Source organism: Ustilago hordei, assembly GCF_900519145.1.
Source record: "Ustilago hordei strain Uho2 genome assembly, contig: UHO2_contig_12, whole genome shotgun sequence".
Taxonomy (NCBI): domain Eukaryota; kingdom Fungi; phylum Basidiomycota; class Ustilaginomycetes; order Ustilaginales; family Ustilaginaceae; genus Ustilago; species Ustilago hordei.
The window spans coordinates 259,657-280,818 of record NW_024545263.1 but is presented as its reverse complement, the minus strand read 5'-3'; the positions used below and the strand labels follow the sequence as shown (position 1 = coordinate 280,818).

General features: G+C 53.5%; 5 protein-coding genes across 5 annotated transcripts; 3 read left to right on the top strand and 2 right to left on the bottom strand.

Annotated features, from left to right (window-relative positions):
• Positions 1 to 4,892: 4,892 nt before the first annotated feature.
• Positions 4,893 to 9,179, top strand: UHO2_05149 (related to TCB3 - protein localized to membranes, bud-enriched; the record flags this gene model as incomplete). The annotated part of the gene is made up of 1 exon (XM_041556151.1): positions 4,893 to 9,179. The coding sequence occupies one exon, from the start codon at positions 4,893 to 4,895 to the stop codon at positions 9,177 to 9,179; it is 4,287 nt and encodes a 1,428-aa protein (XP_041412085.1).
• Positions 9,180 to 9,370: 191 nt separating this feature from the next.
• On the bottom strand, positions 9,371 to 10,552 carry UHO2_05148 (uncharacterized protein; the record flags this gene model as incomplete). Its single annotated transcript, XM_041556150.1, has 1 exon — positions 9,371 to 10,552. One exon carries the CDS (start codon positions 10,550 to 10,552, stop codon positions 9,371 to 9,373), a length of 1,182 nt encoding a protein of 393 aa, XP_041412084.1.
• Positions 10,553 to 11,260: 708 nt separating this feature from the next.
• UHO2_05147 (uncharacterized protein) lies at positions 11,261 to 13,111 on the top strand (the record flags this gene model as incomplete). The annotated part of the gene is made up of 1 exon (XM_041556149.1): positions 11,261 to 13,111. One exon carries the CDS (start codon positions 11,261 to 11,263, stop codon positions 13,109 to 13,111), a length of 1,851 nt encoding a protein of 616 aa, XP_041412083.1.
• Positions 13,112 to 14,412: 1,301 nt separating this feature from the next.
• Positions 14,413 to 17,451, top strand: UHO2_05146 (uncharacterized protein; the record flags this gene model as incomplete). The annotated part of the gene is made up of 1 exon (XM_041556148.1): positions 14,413 to 17,451. The coding sequence occupies one exon, from the start codon at positions 14,413 to 14,415 to the stop codon at positions 17,449 to 17,451; it is 3,039 nt and encodes a 1,012-aa protein (XP_041412082.1).
• A 305-nt stretch (positions 17,452 to 17,756) lies between these two features.
• On the bottom strand, positions 17,757 to 20,804 carry UHO2_05145 (uncharacterized protein; the record flags this gene model as incomplete). The annotated part of the gene is made up of 1 exon (XM_041556147.1): positions 17,757 to 20,804. The coding sequence occupies one exon, from the start codon at positions 20,802 to 20,804 to the stop codon at positions 17,757 to 17,759; it is 3,048 nt and encodes a 1,015-aa protein (XP_041412081.1).
• Between the last annotated feature and the right edge of the window lie 358 nt (positions 20,805 to 21,162).

Sequence of the window (21,162 nt, the reverse complement as noted above, 5' to 3'; positions counted from 1 at the left end):
CTTCCAGGTAACAATCTTCTCAAGCTCCGCGAAAAAGGCGTCGCCAAGTTCTATAACGCCGCCGGAAGTCGTCCAGGAGACCAAGCCCTGATTCGATATGCGAGATTTGTAGACCTTGCAAAACAGATGCCTCTGAAGCCGCTCTCGACAGACACGCTTCATGCAGATCGAACCGTCTGGAACAAAACGGGTCTACGTATCCTACTTGCTCAGTCGCCAGTCGTGGCCTACGGCATTGCGGATGCTCAGCTGGTCAAAGATGTCTTTCCTGGTCTGTCGGCGGAGGATCAAGAGAAGCTTCCAGATGGCAGCGTGACCATGATACAGATTGAGAAACGGGGTAAGCGAGGTTACATCTATCGGCTTTACAGTGTGTTTAACCCGGAGTTCTTCAAGTTGGTATCCACATAGGTCTTCGATGTTCATGCAGTAGACGTATCGTGCGACATCTCGCATGGGGCTTCCTCGTGGTCAGCGATGCGACTCACGCTGCTCTTATTACTAGATTGCCGTCGATAGGTGTCCTTCGGTAGAGCCAAGCGTCAGTACGAATGGGATCCTTCTTTGCACATTTACGATCTTTCAGACTCATTACAATGGACGCAGTGCATGTCAGTGGCACTCCTCGAAGGCAACAGTTCACTCTGAAATATGCTCAAAACTGTGCGTAACTGTCAAATTTGTTTCAATCATAAAGATTGAGACTAGGCAACGCCTCATCTAAAGCTTACAAAGGCTTCTAGAGCTAAAGAAGTCCTTTTGGAGCTTGATTGTGCATCCCTGAGTCCACCATGCGTCGTGATGCGTCGAAATCGCCAGCTTGAAGTAAGTCGATTTCATACCGACATTCAGAACAATGACCAACAGCAGAAATATCTGACAACAGTAGAACTTTGCCCCACCTCATATCCGCCGACCCGCATAGGGGCAAATTTGGTGCTCGAAAGTACAGCAGGAGTCGATCTGCTGACTTTGTCGTAGGGTCCGGCATGGGTGGAATGAAACGGTCCGAGTGACGATCGCGTTGGTGGGCATGAAGACGCCGACAGTCATCTTCAGCACAGCCATTCAAGCAGAGTTGTCACGCTGCAAGGATTGGTGGGTTCCTGGTGCTGTATTGAGAGGGACCTCTCTTTGCTGCGTTGCGTAGCTGGTCCCGGAATGAGCTGGATGACAGAGTCACCAGCAAACATAAAGGCGCCGTTGCTCAACTACTGTTCTCCCCTCTCTCCTCGAACACATCAAACGTGCTGGACACACTCATCTCACCTCAACGGTACTAGGCTGGATCTTTCAAACATCAAAGAATCCAAAGAAAGCTTCCTGGCCATGAGTCTCAAGAACGCGCAACTTCTCTCCTTTACTTTCGCTGCCATCACGCTGGCGTGCTGGGCGACTCCTTCTATAGCTTACCAGAAACCAACTGGTCCTTTCGCAACCCATTTCTGGGACTGCTGCCGACCTGCTTTTAGCTATGCTCACCCGAAGGCCAACCTCTACGCTCCAGTTGATGCCTGTCAAAAAGACGGTAACACCCTGCTTCCGGCGAGTGCTAACGGCAAGAATGGCTGCGACGGCGGAGACCAGTTCGCTTGCAACTGCATGCAACCGTGGATCGACTCTGTGGATCCCGAGCTTGCCTACGGCTTCGGCGCATGGAATCACGTACACCCCGACGGAACGACCGAGAGCGCATGCTACCTCACAGAGTTCCTCCCCCAAGACCCAAACGGAAAGCCAATGAAGATCCGCAAAATGATCTTGCAAAACATCAACACAAGCGAAGGTATTCCCCATGATAGCTGGGACATGATGCTCGCTGGAGGAGGCGTCGGCGAATACAACAAGGGTTGTAGCAACCAGTGGGGAACTGATTGGGGCAAGCAGTACGGAGGAGTGGGAACCAAGGAAAGCTGTTGCGGTCTCCCTGAAGGTCTGCGATCTTCTTGTCTCTTCCGCTTCACTGTGTTCGGAGACAACCCTGGACTAGCTTCGACCCCTACGAGAGTCAGGTGTCCGGTGGGTATCATCGACCGCTCCGGCTCTCAGCGAGCTGATGACGCTCAAGTTGCGCCTTACAGTGGCAAGACTGATCAGACCGGTCACCCGGCTCCGGACAAGTATCCACGCAACAGAAGCATTTGTCAGAACATCGATCCTCTTGGTATCGTAAGCTCTGTTTGTGGCGGTACTCCAGCTGGTCGACTGCCAAAGGGCTCGGGTATGGTCCGACAGGATGAACCTGCTGCTCCAGTGCCGGGTGCTGAGGGGTCTGGTGGCTTGCCTGAGAGCTACGGTGTTGGTGCTGGTGCTGGTGCTGGTACTGGCGCTGGTGCTGGTACTGGCGTTGGTACTGGTGCTGGTGCTGGTGCTGGTACTGGCGCTGGTGCCGATGCTGGTACTGGTGCTGGTACTGGTGTTGGTACTGGTGCCGGTGCTGGTGCTGGTACTGGCGCTGGTGCCGATGCTGGTACTGGTGCTGGTACTGGTGCTGGTACTGGCGTTGGTACTGGTGCTGGTGCTGGTGCTGGTACTGGCGCTGGTGCCGATGCTGGTACTGGTGCTGGTACTGGTGTTGGTACTGGTGCCGGTGCTGGTGCTGGTACTGGCGCTGGTGCTGGTACTGGCGTTGGTACTGGTGCTGGTGCTGGTGCTGGTACTGGCGCTGGTGCCGATGCTGGTACTGGTGCTGGTACTGGTGTTGGTACTGGTGCCGGTGCTGGTACTGGTACTGGCGTTGGTGCTGGCGTTGGTGCTGGCGTTGGTACTGGCGTTGGTACTGGTGCTGGTGCTGGTGCTGGTGCTGGTGCTGGTACTGGCGCTGGTGGTCTAGCATCCCCTGGCGGCTATGGAACTGCCCCAGCCGCTCTCGCTGGGCATCGTCGTAGTATGTGCCTCAACAAGAGGGCTCTCTAGACACTCAACACTCAAGGTCTTAGCGACAGGTCTAACATGAAGCTGTCGTGGTTGAAGGCGCTGCTGGTCAGATGATCTGTGCTCACTCGTAAGACACTGGATTCTTCATTGCCAATGCAAAGTTCTCGACCTTTGCTCCATCGCGTCTGTAGGGCCTGCTGTCAACTGTCAAAAGCAAACGCCGTCTCGAAGAGGAAGGCAGAGGATGTCTTTCCGTCCGTGAACGGAACCCGCAATGCCAGATTGACACATTCGTACAGCTGCTCCGGTTTGGCTCCAAAGTTCGGATGCTGTCAGCTCGAAGGAGGCCAGCAACGATCCTTCCAGCCGCTGCGGTGAATCAATTGAGAAAGATCAAGCAACCTGTGTCTTCATTGTCTGGGCCCTGCCCAGCTCAGTTTGAAGTTCATTCTTGTGTGACAGCTTGATGTTGAAGTTTGGAGACGTTTGGGTCCCGATACTGGCGATCGGGGAGAGTCTAAGTACGATGTCACTGCTGGTTACAGACAGAAACAAATATACTCAATTGACTAAGTGAATATGGCGAGAGTCTAGCACTCCCAGCTTGATATATATACATATGGGTGACACATGCCGAGTGTGGGAGTTGCTATAGTTAAAGTTGAAGAGCGTCGTCGAGATCAATCGGAAGTGCGTCAAAGTCAATGATCACAAGTGTCGATTGCGATAGATGATTCTATTCTAGGTACATGTTGAATTGAGTGCTTATATATGTCTCAATCCTCCTCATGTGTGTGTGTGATACTAAGGGCCAATAAGGCAACAGCATGAGGGAGTGAGTGAGAGGTTGAGGAGGTAAATACCAGCTGCCTGATGACCGGCGTCTTGGGCTTCGACAGTCGGCCCGCACAACACACTAAGTCCAAGCGAGCAAAGTTGGCGATTGGGTGTGTGGGCTCGGCGAAGGTTGCATTTGCATGCATCAATCGCCGAGGTGTCACATGCTTCAACTGTTAATCATCCAGTCTGACAACGAAGGGGACTTTGTTGTACCCGATCTCTAGTGAGATCGGTTATCCTCGAACTCCGATCAGATCGGCTCCGCGTCATCCTTTAGCGTCGCATTGGATCGTAATCTTCAACACTTGAATGTGTATTCCGCCAATTCGCCTTCCTGCAAGGTTATCCACAGTCTTGTAATTGCCATTTCGACCCTTGGATTCGCAGAGAGAGAGAGAGACGAGAGAGAGAGACGAGAGAGAGAGAGAAAAGAGACAGAGAGAAGAGAGAGAGAGAGAGGTGCTGAAAATGACGATCCAGTAGAACACGATCTGATGATGAATCGGGGAAAGACGATCTGATCGAAGAACGGGCTGGCCGATATGATAGGGATCAGGGACTGGGTCCCGCTCGTTGACATACTCCGTCATTAAGTGGGATGCTCCCACATTCAGCCACATATCACAACTGTATATAGATACCAAGCGGAGAGCTTGAGGCTACCGCTACGTTCTTCTTTCAGGTCAATATAGTATAGTGTTTTAGCTGAATAGCGTGAACACTGTGCTTAGATTGACATCGCCCGATAAGCGTCGATAAGAGCCCAATCTTCTAACAAGAGGATGGATACGCGCACTTTTCTTCTTCGGCACGTCCCGACGCTCAGGCCAGCTGCACAAATCGTGCATTCTCACGCCTGGCATCTGAAGCGAGTCGGCAAAGCCGTCTTCTTGTATGCCAAGTCGCATCACCCGCAGCAGAATAAGCTTGTCAACGTGATCGCTTGCCGACCAAGAAGCTGAGCTGCCTCGGATACCGGTGTGATATGGCTGAGCTCTTGATCCGAACCCTCCTTTCCTTATCTCCACCATCGGCACCAAGAATCCTGCATCGTATACCTCCCTCCAGCCACTCACGCTGAACCATCAGCAGGTTCGTACCTTTGCATCCCTATGCAACGAGTTCGCAACCTGCCTCTGAGCAAGTGCACACTAAGACGATAGCAATACACGACCATGGCATCCTTCCTCAAGCACAAGGACTATGCGGTCACTGCCGCCTCCGCGGATGGACCTACGGAGGCGCAGATCAACGCTGCTCAGGCACAGGACGCATCTGAGCACGCAGCCGTCAATGCTCGTTTGAGGCAGAACGAAGCTGCCGGCGCCCGAGTTTTGGAGTTCGACGAGAATGCTACTCCCCAAGAGAAGGCAGCTCAGGCTGCCAAGGCTATGGACAAGCTTAAGCCCAAGAATGCAATGGCCACGAAGCCAGACGACGGTCATGAGTTGGCCTCAGACCTGTACGGTAAGAAGGTCGATCCTACACTCAACCTGAAAGACGTCGAGAAGCTCAACGAGAAGGAGAAGGGGGTCCCAGGTTCCCTTCCTGTCGGTCAGCCCACCAGCAACCTGCCACCGGGTACGCAAGCCGGCTGGCTAGATGTTGCCCTTGCTGCTCGAGGTCTCACTCCACAGCAAGCCGTTTCTGCAGATGATGAGGCAAAAGCCGATCTCATCAGCAGCTTCGTTAGCGATGCCTACCTCGGACAATTCTACATCAATGCCGCCATCATCATGTTTGCCGTTCTCTTCACTTACTTTGCCACAATGCTTGGCGGCGGTATCCCCTCTCTGCTCATCATCGGCGCATTCTGCTCGACCTACTACAACACTAGCATTCGGCGCACTCGCCAGCGTGCTCGAGACGACATCACTCGCGAGCTCTCCAAGAAGAAGATGATCTCGGAGCATGAATCTGCTGAATGGATCAATCACTTCCTCTCGCGCTTCTGGCTCATTTACGAACCTGTTCTGTCCGCTACCATCATTGGCATTGTCGACCAGATCTTGGTGCAGAACTGCCCGTCTTTCCTCGACTCGATCCGCATGACTACCTTCACTCTCGGCACCAAGGCGCCCCGTATCGATGCGGTTCGTACCTTCCCTCACACCGAAGAGGATATCGTCATGATGGACTGGAAGTTCAACTTTACACCCAACGATGTGCTCGATCTCACCGTCAAGCAGGCCAGTCAGAAGGTCAACCCCAAGATCGTACTGACGGTTCGAATCGGAAAGGGCTTCGTTGGTGCAGGACTTCCCATCTTGCTCGAAGACATCAACTTTGTCGGTAACATCCGCATCCGCATGAAGCTCATGAGCGCCTTCCCACATGTGCAGCTCGTCGATCTCTCCTTCATGGAGCCGCCCAAGATCGACTACGTGCTCAAGCCTATTGGAGGCAACACGTTCGGCTTCGATATCGGCAACATCCCTGGTCTTTCCGACTTCATCCAAGGCCAGATTCACGCCAACCTCGGTCCGATGATGTACCACCCCAACCTCTTCACCATCAACTTAGAGCAGATGATGTCCGGTGCCCCGCTTGACACGGCTATCGGTGTCCTACAGGTCAACATCTGGTCCGCACGCAACCTCAAGGGTGTCAAGCTTGGTGGCGGTACGCCGGACCCGTATGTTGCAATCTCTATCGATGGTCGCGAGGTGCTTGCAAAGACAGCCGTCAAAAAGGGCACTGCCAACCCTCAGTTCAAGGAGACCAAGTTCGTTCTACTCAACAACCTCAACGGCATGCTTACCATGGCACTCATGGACTTCAACGAGCACCGACCCGACTCGAACCTTGGTCAGGCTGCTTTCGACCTCAAGGAGCTCATGGAAGATGCGGAGCAAGAGAATCTCAGCACACCGGTCATCCTTGATGCAAAGGAGCGTGGGGAGGTGCAGTACTCCTTGTCTTACTATCCCGTCGTCAAGCCCGAGGTTGGAGAAGACGGCCAGCCCAAGCCGCTCCCCGAGACTCGTTCTGGTATCGTCCGCTTCACTCTTCACCAGGCAAAGGAGCTTGACAAGCGTTCTGGCTTTAGTGGCGAGCTCTGCCCCAAAGGTCGAGTCCGTCTCAATGGTCAAAAGGTCAAGGACACTTTGGTCATCAAGCGATCCACCAACCCGATCTTCGAAATGCCGACCGAATTTCTCGTCACCGACCGCAAGAAGGCCGTTATCACAGTCGAGATCTTGGACGACCGTGACCTCCGATCCGATCCTGTTGTTGCTCACGTCAGCATCCATCTTGAAGATCTTCTGCTAGCCAAGGAGAAGCAGCAGGACTGGTTCCCTCTCAAGAACTCTAAGGGTGGTCGCGTCCGCATGTCCGCTGAATGGAAGCCAGTGCAAATGTCAGGCAGCATGAATGGCAGCAGTGGCTACACACCTGCCATCGGCGCTGTCAAGTTCTGGGTCAAGCGCGCCACGGATGTCAAGAACGTCGAGGCCATGACTGGAGGCAAGTCCGACCCATACGTCCAAATCCGTGCTCGAGGCCAGACCGTCGACGCAAGCACCATCGTCAACAATAATCTCAACCCAGAATGGAACGAGATCCTGTATGCACCTGTCCACTCGCTGCGTGAGAAGATCTCGCTCGAAGTCATGGACTACCAAAACACCAGCAAAGACCGTTCCCTCGGCGCCGTCGAGATTGATGTTGCTCAGCTTGCCACCGAAGCGACTGGCACCGATCCACGCATCAGGTACGCTGGTACAGGTAAACAGGTGCACAAGGACAAGATTCACCTGGGACGTGGTGTATACAAGGGTCAGATCGAGTTTGACTGCGAATTCTTGCCAGCCGTCAACATCAAGGGCGCTGAGTTTGACGAGCGTGAGAATGAGGTAGCCGCCAAGCGCGGTGCAATTATCGAGGAAGAGGAAGAGGAAGAGGAAAAGCCAGCCGCCAACGCTTCTCTCGAGTCCACTGCCGCAAACGGAGCCAAGCAGACTAATGGCACATTTGATTCGAACGGTGCCAATGGAGCTTTGGCCAAGGGACACATGAAGAATGCAGGCTCGATCGCTTCGATCGGCAGTGTCAAGACAGCCGTCAGTGGTCGCCCATCTACGGCGACGGACAAGGCTGACGAGGGTGTAGTGATGACCAAGGAGCAGCTTCTCAACGAGCAGTCTGGTATCATTGTCTTCAACATCTTGCAGGGCTCCCTGCCCCAGCACAAGAAGCACGCTCGTCTCGAGGTGCTCTTTGATGACGGATACTGGCCTGCGTACCTGACCGAGAAGGCTCGTTCTTCCAACCACACTTGGGACGAGGTCGGAGAGTCTGTGGTCAAGGAGCTCGACTGGTCCAAGTTCCTGCTTAAGTTGCGAACAGGCGATGGCGACGATGACGTCTTTGCTGAGTTTGCCGGCAACACAAAGGATGTCCTGGAGAAGGCTCTCAACTCACAGTACGAGTTCCGACTCCTCAACAGCGCAGGTGCTCAGGTTGCCAGCGTCGTGATCGAGTGCAAGTACATCCCCATCAACTTGCATCTCGAGCCCGTTGAGAGCGTCAATAATCAGGGCTTCTTGCGTGTTGACCTTGTCCACGCCCGCAATCTGCGCGCTGCCGATCGTGGTAACAAATCAGACCCCTACTTTACCTTGGTCCTCAACGGCGAGCGCATGGCCAAGTCCAAGGTGGTCAAGAAGACACTCAATCCAGACTTCAACGAGAACTTGGGAGAGTTCAAGGTTCCATCTAGGGTTGCTGCTGAAGCCATCTTTGAGGCTTACGACTGGGAACAGGTCGGTACACCCGACAAGCTTGGTCAGACTCAGGTGGATCTTTCGGTGCTGGAGCCATTCGAGCCTTTCGAGAAGACGTATCCTCTCACTGGAAAGGGTGCGACCGAGAATTCGGAGGTGACGCTTCGATTTGTGTTCAAGCCTGACTTTGTAACCAACCGCGAACGAAAGGGAACGAGTATCAGTCGCACTTTCACGCACGGTGTTGCCGGAGTTGGACGTGCTGGAGCTGGAGGTGTGCTGGCAGTCGGCACCGGCGTCAGTAAGGCAGGGTTGGGGGTCGGTAAGGCTGGATTCGGTGTGGGAAAAGGTGTGGTCGGCATTGCTGGCAAAGGTGTTGGCGGAGCAGTCGGGATTGCCGGTAAGGGTGTCGGTGGAGCTGCGAAGGGTGTCGGCCATATCGTTCGTCCTGGTGGTCGTAAGGTTTCGGCTGCCGAGGCTGGACTGGGCGATGAGCTGATTATCGACCCTGCTACGGGCGAGGTGGTTGCACCGTACGCTGCCGAAGGCCTGCCCATTGCTTCGAGTGGCTCGGGTTTGCCTGCCAGCCTCGGCATCCCAGTCCCACCCATTCCTGAGGATAGCGCAGCGGATGCCAGCATGGACAATGATACGCGTTCGATGGCCGAGTCTCAGGGCACACCATCAAAGCGCAAGTCGAGGCTGCACAACCCGTTCAAGCGTCACAACAACTAAGCGTGGCTCACTTGACTCGTGTCGATATTACACTTGGTTCTTCTCTGTCCTTGTAGCTTGTTGAAAATACCATTCGTTTGTCGATGCCATCTGGATAAAATCCAGACTGGGGTCCGGCTCTGTTCGTGTCAATGTGGTATTGCTAAGAGACCTTCTGCTAACCTTTTGAGTATACAAAAGGATTGCGAAAATTAGATGCGACGGAAGGAAGCGATGCTGGATGTAGCCTTTGCCGCCTCTTCGGAGCGACTACCTGCAACTGGCGACTTGGGTTCAACCCTACCGAGCATGACTTCCCTGTCGGAGAGGTTTGCAAGACGGCGCGATTCGGCACGAATGAAGGTAACGATTCTGTGAAGGTGATGAGGGAAAGCTAGCTCTGGGTGGGATGCAGCTAGCGGGTCAATTGCAGGAAGGATGTTGACTGCAGCAGGCATAGTAGCAGGGTTATCCGCCTGAGGAGGCAAAGTTGAAGGATCTGCGTTGCCTCGCTCAGCAGCAAGCGAAGCAGCTGCAGCACGAGCATACGGACTAGCATTAGGTCGACTTGCAATACGAGGATCCAACGTTGCAGCATCACGAGCCAATTCAGGTTGTCCTTCAGGATCCTCCTTCTCCCCCTCTGCCAATTTGTCGACACCAGCAAGTTTACGCTTTACACCAGCAACAGTAGCCCAGCCTGCACCCCAAATGTTCCTCCACATAGCTTGAGCCAATCTGGCATCTCCACCTGCCAAACCCTCATCATAAGCCAAGATGGAACCTCGGTGCTGCATGTGCATATCACGCATGTAACCTTTGACGAGTCGAGAGGTTTGAACGCCAAATCGATCACGCATACGAGATTCGGCGTCGATGAAGAAATGGTTGATGAGCTCTTGACTGTAAGTCTTGTTGGCGGTTTTGTCAAAGGCACGGAAACGGGCGAGAAGGAGGTAGACATGGAGGTTGGTGATCTGGAACCAGGATTGGTAGGTTTCGGGTAATGCACAGTCGCCGTACCAGAAGTTACGCTCAACATGGGCTCTTTCGGCACAGCGATCGTAGAGGTCGGATGTGACACGGATAGAGGTGGAGGTGAGAGAATTGTAGCCCATCAATTTAGCGAGACCTTTGACGATGGCGACGGTGAGAGGGGAGTAGGGCTTCTCAGAGGGAGGTGGAGCGCTGGGCGAGAGCTGTGACGTGTGGAGGAGTGGGTTGGCCTTGTTCGTCGCTTTCTTGCTCGAGGACGAGGTTGCGGGTGCTGACGATGCTCGAGTCGAGGTGTATGTGCGGGTAGCAGCGACGGTGGCGGCAGTGGAGGTGCTAGGAAGCAAGACTGCATTGCGTGTGGCCGCAGCCAAGGTAGAAGTGGAAGCCTTGACGAGCATGATTGAAGCGTTCGGGTCGCGTTACTCGAAATATCGGAAAGAGAAATGATGATGGTCGGGTTGATGGACGAAAGACAAAGGTGGGCACACTCGCTGATCTGTAGAGTGGGTCCAAGCTGATGATGAGAGGCTGATGATGAGAGAGCTTGAAGCGTCGCAATGATGAATGAGACATCTTTGACAGCCTGTGCCACGGCCTCTTGACTGAGTAAATTTTCGGCTCGCTCTTGCTCTTTTTCTTTGCTAACCCAACTCGGGCTTTCTGAGCTTCTTCTTGCGCTCTGACACAGCTGTCAAAAGCGCAGATAAAACGTGGGTGGAGGTATTTCCAATCTCATCGGGCCAGTTGGGTCTCAATGCCGACGATCCCGATATGACGGCTGCTCGCCGAGTAAGGCGATACGGCTACACAATTTGAGAAAGTTTTTTTTTTTTTTTTTTTTTTTTTTTTTTTTTGAACAAAAATTTCGTATTGTATGCCAGACTGAGGTTCGGCAAACACATCTGCAACACATTTCGCCACGCACGGTGTCTGCAAAACTGAGCTTGGTCGGCTGAAGATTGGACCCTAAGCGATGAATGCATCAAGCTTTGAACTGCTTCGACCACTTGGCTTGGGGGCCCGTCTATCCCTCTATCTTGCTCTCCCTCATCGCAACGCAACCCACCGGAAGGAGCTCCTCACCACATCTAGCTCTATTCCAAGCGATGATCACGTCAGTAGGCGGAGCGGTCGCCGGACCATCGCGGATTAGAGCTGTACAATCTGCTTCCCGTGCTGTAGCGGCATCACCGTTGTCGTCTAGAGCTTCCACTAGATTGCTTCAATCAGCTTCATTCTCCAGCTCTTGCAAGGCACAGACTTCAACACGACGCTTCCAAGCATCTGCATCGCTGCTGTCGAACAGCAAAGGCAAGCAGCGAGCGCTCGAGCCATCCTTCTTCCCTTGTTCTGCAGTGACGTGCACATGTAACGCCCAGCAAAGGCGGTATCAGCAGACTTACCTCCGCACCCTGTCGCCCAATGGTGGTCAGGTACGGATCCAGCTCAAGTCGACTTGCAACGGCGTATTCGGCCTTTCGACCTCGCGAGGCACACGTGCCTACCAGGAAGACACTGCATCTGTCTCCTGCCTCCACGTCCCAGTCAACGAGTTGAGGCGCAACTACCTCAAGCTTCACTCGCTCTCTTCGTCCGCTGCAGGAGCATCAGCAGCCAATGCAGCGTTGCAATGGGATCCGGAAAAGGCTGGAGGGAAAGAGATTGCAGGTCAAGTGGTTTGGTTTGGCTGCTTCGATGGACACGGTGGTCAGCAAGTATCGAGCTTCTTGCGCGACCAGCTGCACAAGACATTTGAAAGTGTAGAGACCGATATGGTGACAGATACAGTCCAATATACTAGAGAGCATGGCGGATACTTCCGTCGCTTCACGGGTGGTATATTGGAGCGCTGGGTGAGGAAGGACAAGCTGAAGCCCGTCCGAGCTGGCCCGGCGGCTGGACGACGGTTGCCTCCAGGAGCACCTGTCAAGAAGGACGATACCAGCAAAACTGACGCTCAAGGACAAGGCTCGAAATCGGAGGGATCGGGAAAGCAAGTCGACCACCTCACAAATCCAGAAACACTGTCTAATATGTTGAGTCATGAAGGCAAGCCAGCGAGCTCAAACCAACCTTCAGGTTCGAGCAAGACCATCCTCCAGCCCACACGACAAGAAGGAGCCATCAAGCTCGGAGGCAAAATCGAACCTATTGGAAACAGCGGATCGGATCTCCCAACTCCCACTGGCAGTGCAGACTCGGGATGGGACTCGCTCATCGAACGCATCCCACCTCCGGATGGAATGGAAAAGGAGACCATGACCATGGCCGAAAGACTTACTCTCGCATGGCTTGTCGCAGATCGCCAGATCCAGTCCTCACCCAAGCTCGACGTCGGAGGCAGCACTGCTTCAGTCGCCCTCTTGCATTCGCTCGATATGCCTTGCGTTCCCTGGTATTCTTCCGAGTTTGTGGGAGTCCATGTAGCTCATGTCGGCGACACACGCGTTCTCCTCTGCGCAGCGAAAGACGGCAAAGCTGTCCCGCTCACCACCTACCATCACCCGGACGACCCGTCCGAATCAGAACGACTGCGCAAGATGGGCGCAGGTATGATCACCGATTCCTTCGGCGAGGCGAGATGGATGGGTGCACTTGCAAACACGCGTGCATTCGGCGATTCGAGGTTCAAAAAGGTCGGCATCACTGTTGAGCCCGAGATCGTCTCTCAGGTGATTAGGGGCAGTGACTACGGCTTGCTCATTGCGTTTAGTGACGGTGTCGGTAGCGTCATGTCTGATCAAGAAGTGGTGGATCTGTGCAGGAACGCAAGGCACCCGAGTCAAGCAGCCCAAAGCGTGTTGACTTTCGCGGAAGAGCTTGGCGCTCAAGACAATTGCACCGTCATGGTCATCCCGCTGAAAGGCTGGGCCCAGGTCGGAGGTCAAGACATGACGAGGGAGAGGAGGGAGATGCGTCGGTCCAAGATTGACCTGTACCGCGATAATCGTCAGTGATCAGAATGTGAACCTTCTTTTGACTAATAGACATTCCTTCATCAATCGATCACAGAAACAGAAACACTGGACCAAGTGTCGGTTCTGCAGAGGGGCGAACTGCGGGACAGAGCCCGATTTGCAAGAGATATCGGGCAGGCGAGGATCGTGATGGAATTGTGAGACGGACGCGTCTGTTGAGTGTTGCCTGACAAGACGCCGAGTTTGTGCCGCGTAAATGACAGAAAGGATATCGGCTCTAGCTCGACCACCTTGACTGGGCATCAACGAGCAGCGTACGGAGCATCTGCATACGAATATCAACAGGGAACAGCGCTGACTGTTAATGATGGAGATCTGCGCCCGCTACGGCAAAGCCAAGGCTTTGTACGAGCAAGAGGTCACGACAATAAAAACTCACCAAGTGGAGTTTGAAATGAACAGAGCCAGAAGACCGCGCCGCTGCAACGCGCTTCTTTCTTCGTGAAACATTGGTTGACTTGTCAAATAATGACAGCCCTTAACCTGGTCTTCTTAGCTGCCTCAAAGCGGCTACGATTGGCATGGCGATCCACCTGCGAGCTGCTCCATGAGGGCAAGTATTGCTTGTGCTGAGTATGTGACTAGGCTTATGAGCTCGACGAAAAGTTGTGTGCGCTTCTAGAATTGCGGAAGAGGAGCTGCCCCACCTCGAATGGAATTTTGTTTCTGGCCTCCTCGCCTCGTCTGCTCAGCTTAGGCTTTCAGTATCCCTCCTCCCCGGACCTCGTCACGCTTTCCTCCTCGGCCAAGTGACACACCCTTGCTCTTCATTTCCATTCACGTTGCTTTCCGCTTCCGCAGCTCCTCACATCTTCACTCCCGACTCCATCATCACCTCCCTCAACTTCCTTCACGCGTCGATCTACACCTCGGCTCCTCATCAGATCTGGACATCTGTCGCACATCCTCACTCGTCAAAGGCACGTGTCAACTTGCTCCTCCTCGTCCTATCGGCTCCACTGCTTCGCTCTCTCCTTTTTCGCGCCGTACTCCACACCCCTTATCGCCTTTAAGCTCACACCCCGGGGCCACATAGATCCTTCACAAGTCTCCAGCAGGCGGATCCTTTTCCAAACGTCTCTCTTTCCACACGTCTTCTTTCCACACGTCTTCTTGACCATCGCACCAACACATCTCAAGCGCATCGGTCGGTCCGCCTAAACCTTGTTGGATGCCGGAAAGACTCTAATCCGCTCTTCAACACAGCAGCCAGCCTTTGTCCCACCTCGTACTTCCACTGTCCTCTCTCCCGCAGCCGCTGACTCCGACGCGCAACCATCATGCCTCTTGTCAAGCGAAAGCCCGTCGAGCTTTTCCCCCCACCCGCGGCTTCAGGCTCGGAAGATCCCGATGTCTTCTATCTCCCCGCTACCGGCGAAGTATTTGCCGACTTCGACACATACTCGAACCGCATCAGCTTCTATAACCAAAAGATATTCCAATGCGAGCTCACCGGTCGCATCAATCTCACTTATTTCGAAGCTGTCAAGAGCGAACGTAAAGAGGCCATTGCATTGCACAAGATCTTTCCCGAACAGCTCAAAGCGCCGGTCCTGCGGTCGGTCCAGTTCCAGATCACAGGTCGAATCGATCAGCTGGTGGACCAGGTATATGATCGGTTCAAGGATCGATTCTTTTCTGGCGAAACTGTTTTCTTTGATCTGGAGGGCGATAAGTACTATGCTCGCGTGAGTGAGGTTAAGCCTGCCGCTTCTCTCACCTCCGCCGCTGCCAATGGTGAAGCCGCAGAAGCAGACGCGGCGGATGCAGAGATAAAACAAGAGCCCAACGGTCACACCGAATCTTCATCCCACTCGACACCTCGTACCTCGCCCGCACCAACACCCATCCATACAATCGGCACTAACCTCACCCTCGATCTCGAAGAAGCCACCCTGAAGGACAACCCTTCGCAGTACACCTACACAGTCGACCTGCTCGACGACCAAGATGAAGCCACCGGTGGAACGCACATCACCTCCTGCGAGAAGCTCAGTCGAGACCGTCTCGCATTCTCCAAAACCATTCTCCGCAAGTATCTGCGCGACTGCATCTTGCGCGCTGCCAACATTGGTGCTGAGTGGCGAGTCAAAGAGTGGTTAGCTATCAAGTATGGAATTCCGTTGGAACCTACGGATGAGATCTCGCAGAAGAACGAAGCGCTGAAGGATGCAAAACTTTCCAAGCGTAAGAAGTATCTTCTTACTGATGGCGAGGAATCATCCGCCTCTTCGCACAAGAAGATTAAAGGTGAGGGTGGCAAGAAATTGAGTGCTGCAGCGCAAAGAAAAGCTGATGAAGCGGAGAAAGCTGCAATCAAAAAGGCCAAGGAGGAAGAAAGGTTGCGTAAGAAGAATCTCAAGTACCCGATCGAAGATTTGGAGTTGGATCCGATTACGAAGCGAGAACTGATGGCGAAGATCCCTAACGAGCCGCTGGCGAGGCGGAAAGAGAGACCTATTCCGGGTCGAGGCGAGCATGCTTTACCTGTTCCTGCGAAGCTGTTCGAGCAGTTCATCACGACCTACTACTTCCTCATTTCGCACGGGAAACCATTGCTGCTGTCGCCGTTTACGCTGGACGACTACGAGCAAGCGCTGGAGCATAAGCTTTCCGACCCATCCTGCGCGCTCATTAACGAGATTCACCGTACGTTGATCAATCTCATCGTCCGTGACGGTGGGTCGAGTTTGGTCGCGAACGGTTCAGCCCTAGCTGCAACTCTGGACGCTTCCGCACCTGCCAGCGTCGACGGCGACGAAGAGGAAGAAAACGACGACGCTGCAAGCGAAGCCGCCTCCGACGTCGACGAACTAGACCCCTCCCCTAACGGCACCCACCCTAACGGCATCTCTCACAACAATTCCGCAGAAGCAGAAGCAATCACCTCTCTCCTCGAAGCAGCGCGAGAAATCAGTAAAGGATGGTCCACCCTCACTATCCGTCCCGACAACCGACGCGAACGATGGGAGAATTCCCTAATCGGACTCATCGCCGCGCGTGCCACTCCCGAGTCGCTACCACGGATGATTGGGATTCTTTCCCACCTTACTGCGGTCGAACACGCAGATGGATGCGTGGATGGAGAATGGGTTGCTGAGCTGTACGATTCTTCAGCACAGAGGTACCCGCTTTTGGGATTGAAAGATAAGTTGCAGATCATTTACTTTTTATGCGAACAAGCGGTGGGTGCAAAGGTGATCAAATCTTTCTACGAGGAATGTGAGGCTCAGGTGACGGAATTGAGAAAGGAGAAGATTGAGGTTAGTAGGGAGAAGAAGCGCCTTGCTGAGGCGAGAGAGGAGTTTGAGGGGAAGAACAAGGACGAAGATGAAGAAGAAGGGGAGAAGGAAGAAGGTGAAGGTGAGGAGGGTGAAGAGGAAGGCGAGGACGAAGAGGAGGAGGAGGAGGAGGAGGAGGAGGAAGATGAACTTGTCTCAGATTCCGAACCTGATACTCGCTCCGCCCGAGAAGACTCCTCTTTCTCCGATCGCAGCACCACCGGCGGTGGACGTGGTTCGGCCTCCCGCCAAGAAATCCTTCGACAAAAAGCCATCGAAAAACGAGCCCAAGAAGCAGCTCTACGTATCGAACAGGCCAAAGCTCGCGAAGCGCACAAAGCGAAACGTGCCGAAAACAAAATTCTCACCGCTCAACGTAAAAAGCTCGATGACGAGGAGGCGAAGTTGGTTAAGCGGGATGAAGCTATCGAACGAGAGTTCCGGCGGTTGTTGCATGCATCCCGTATGACTCCACTTGGTAGGGATAGGTTCGGGGATAAATATTGGTGGTTTGACGGTGTTGGGTCGTGTTCCCTTATTCAGGGTAACGAGAAAAGCACGTATCAAACCGGAAGGTTGTTCGTTCAAGCAGCGTCTGAAGCCGAAACTTTGCTGCTGATTCCTGAGGAAGAACGACCAAAACCAACCAACCCATATGCTTTACTATTCCACCAACCCATCACACCCTCCCTCATCTCTTCTCGTAAAGAATCCGAATTAGGCGGCGAAAGAGGAATCCTTCAGCCGGGAGAATGGGGGGTGTATAGCGAACCAGAACGAATCGAAGAACTTCTGTCCTGGCTCCGTACCAAAGGTCATCGAGAACTACACCTCAAAAATCAACTGCTAAAGTTTAAATACTACATGGAAAATGGGATGAGGAAGAGAAACAACGATATTAACGCCCATCTATTGCGCGGCGGTGGCATGGCAGAGGATGTAGTGAGAAGATCGAGCAGAGCTTCGAAATCGGATAGTTCGAGTACGGGGAGATTGGCTTATATGAGTTGGAAGAATACTCTCGATAAGGCCAAGTAGTTGGATAAAAGATGGGGGAAAATTGTACTTTAGACATTCAGCTATGCAAAAGCGATGCTTTTCGTCACACATGATAATCATGCTCCTGACTCAGTGAGCGGTTTTGTGAGTCTGTGTGCGACATTCCACGCCGTGGCCTCTGAAACAAGTGCGGTCTGCGATCATGCCCAAACACCCAACAAGACACTTCTGCACAAGTCAAACAAGTCTCATCCTCAGACCACACAAGGTGTGGAGATGGTCGTAACAGCAGTTAAAGTATTGTTCCAAAGTAAAGAGATTGTACAAATGCATTTCCGATCCGATCAATGTTCCTGAATGCACTTCAAAGCAGAAGTCTGTTGAACAGAAGCGTTAGGCACAGCAGTTCCATCACCCACCGCTGCATTCTGCGCCTCCTTCCCTCCACCAACAACACCAATCGCAGTGTTTGGATGCAACAATCTCCCTTGCTCCGCCCACTCTCTCTCCGCTTGTCTCTCTTCTTCTCTCAACTTCCTCTGTCTTTTCCTCATCTTTCTCAAAGCCTCCTCTTCCAACGCAATCCTTAACAACCTCTCCACTTCTTCTTTCTTCTTGGTCCTACTTCCACCCCACCAGATCAAGATACCAGCTACAGCATTGCAGCTCAACGAAAACGTAATGATCGTAGCCGTCACCGATGTGGGTCGATTCTTATAGTAAATACCCCAAGTTGTACCTCCCAACGAAGCTTGCAAGCAAGAATGACAATCGAGCAGAATGACGATTGCCATCATGAGCGAAAGCTCAAATGGTCGATGGGTGACAGTCTCGCGATAGCGGTAGAAAGTGTGAGATTCGTGGAATTTGCGTTGTTGATATTCGAGATTGGCTTGTTGTTTCGGACTGAGAACGACGATGTCTTCTGCGTCACGGGGGAGTTCGGATGCGATGGAGGGGTTGCGTTTGAGCTGACCGAGGGGGATGATGCCGTCTTTGTTGGGGTAGGTCTTGTGTGCAGTCTTACTGGATTTCGCTTCGGGTGATGCTGAGGCAGCTGGGCTGCCGCTTTCTTCTGTCGTCTGCTTTTCTTTGTCCGCCTTATCGGCATCGTTCTTCTCGTGGGAGTGATGCTTCTGCCGATGGAAGAACCGATGCTCGTGTCGCCTTTCACACTTTTCTTTGAGATCCTCAACCTTGTTTGCACTCGACCTGGACTGAGTCGCATCGAGAAAGTCCCAAGACGAATCAGCACTTCCACCTTGTCGCGGTCCGGGCTCGCTAGCACTGACATTGTTGCTGTCATCAGAAACGGCAGCACCTTCAGCATCGGGAGCCTTACCACTCTCTGTCACTTGAGCCGGTCCCTTCCTGAGCCCAGTCAAGACCATCATAGTGTTGGTCATCTGCGACATGTTGAGACGAGGCGTAGCACGAGGTAACTCGTTCTTATCTTTGAGCTCGGGAAGGTCAAGCTCTCGCCTTCGCTTGTACGTCAAAAAGTGGTAGTGCGCAATCTGAACCATGCGATACGTGTCCACGGCTCGGAACGGCGCAAAGCCCAATCCAACCGCTGCGAAGAGCGCGCACAAGATCTGATCGCAGATCTCGATCCAGTATCGTTGCCTCGCAGGGTTGCCGACATCGATCCATCTGAGCAAAAACAGGCAAATGGCTGTACCCCAGAAAGTGATGAGGAAGGCATAAGTGGTGATGATGAAACCGTGCGGTGTCTTGACGTATCGCCAGAAACCTCGAGCAGCGCGCTTGAACTTTGCCCTCTTAGTGAGCAGCTGGTGAACGTGGTCGTCGAGTTGGTTGCGCTCTTCTTCGTCCATCTCAGCCCACTCTTTGATGTGTTTGCGACGTTCTTCTTCGGTGGTGGGTGGGACCTGCTTCTTCTTTCGACCGGGAACAAGGGAAGCAACCCGGCGGATGTTGCCAAAGGCCTGACGCTTGACACCGTCGTCATCGGTGGATTGCTGCACTGAGCCCTGTCCCGCACTCGGCCTGAGACCCATCTCGATGTCCTCGCGTTGGGGCTCGTATTGTGGCGTGTTCCTGTTATTGGCAGCAACCTGTCGATTTGCAACGGCAGACGGAAGGCTGATTGTGGGTCTGCGGTTATAAAGCATTGGGATAGGAGGGAAGAAGATCGAGTTGCCGACATTTTGTAGAGCGGTTACTGTGGCGACCTCAGGATCCACAACGTCAAGGTAGTCGACCACCTCGTCCTCGTGCATATCACTGCTTTCCGATGACTCGGATGTGTAGAGGTTGTCATCAAAGCTGTTGCGGCCATTGTTGTTGTTGTCATCACTGTCACGTGAGGAGCGCATCAACTTGGCTTGTTGCTTCGGATCGACGTTGGTGACATTGTTGTCGGATCGACGCCGTGTCAAAGTGTCATACAGCCTGCGAGATTGAGCCAAGAAGCCTTCGTCTGCGACAGTGTTACGGCGTGCACGGTTCTGTCTCTGACTATTCTGCTCTTCTGGTTGGTTGGAGGAATCTGGCTGAGTGGACTGATCAGCTTGGCGGGACTGCGAGAATTGTGAGGTGCTGGTACGACTGAACTGTTCCTCTTGCACGTCAGAAAGGTTGCGGTTATGTGGTGGATGTATCGGTGCGTTTTCGCTTCTTCCTTGTGCTGTGCTGTCATCCGAAGCAGTCTGTGGCGCAGGACTTGAGCTTGAGGATGAAGATGATGTCGACACGGAACTGCGTTGTTCCCTGCGCTTTTGCCGGCGTTCTTCTTTGTGGAGTCGGTGGTGACGCATAGCAAGGCCTTCGACAGCACCCGGTCTACGACTTGCGCCTCTGGAAGGGATCTGCGGATGCAAGGACTCGTCGCTGAGTCGGATGGGTGGATAGTCGCCAGGTGGATTGGCACTGCGGCTGGGCAGTCCACGTCGTCGACGCTTTTCGCGTTGCTCTTCGTCGTGAATTGCACGCCTTGCTGCTTGCATCTCGAGACGAAGCATCTCATCGTCGTCCGGATCCTCATTACCGTCCAGATCCTCATTGTCGTCCAGATCCTCATTGTCGTCCAGATCCTCATTGTCATCTTGGGCATTGGCTTCGATGTCTGCGCCATCTGCCTTTACAGGCTGCTCTCTGTTGGGTGTGGTACGTTCAAGAAGACTTGTGGCTGGTTCACCACCTGGGGTTGACGAGGAGCCTCTGTGCGTTGCAGGAAGCGTGAAGTAGTCGGTGGATGGCTGGTCAGGTTGAGATGGAGTGCGGTTGCTTGGCTGCTCTGAGGCGGTGGCGGGGGGCTGTGGAGAGCGTCTGTTGTAGGCGTCGACGGAGGAGTAGAGGTTGTTGCGGTTTGTCTCGGACTCGGTCCTGCGAACACGGATAGAGGAGGGTATACGATGGATCGGCCGCATCTTCACTCTCGCTGCTGCTGCTGCTGCTGCTAAGGGTGAGGAAAGGTTGCGATGTGCGGAGAAATGGCTGAGCAACTACGCCACTGCCTCGGATGGACCGATGGGTGCGTCAGCGAGTGTGACTGTTGAGAGGCGAGATGGTGGCGTGCGAAAAGAGGCGTGGGAAGATGCGCTTCCAGTCGAATCGGATGTGCCGTGACGAGGGCGTGGAGACCAAGAGCAAGGCCGATAGCGTTGTGATAGTCGAAAGAGTAGGTGTGATGGAGAACGCGAAGGCCCAGTTCGAATCGTTGATGTTTTGGCAACACTGGGCGCAAGCGAGCGTCAAGACTGCAGAAGGGAACGGGTCGATCCTAGG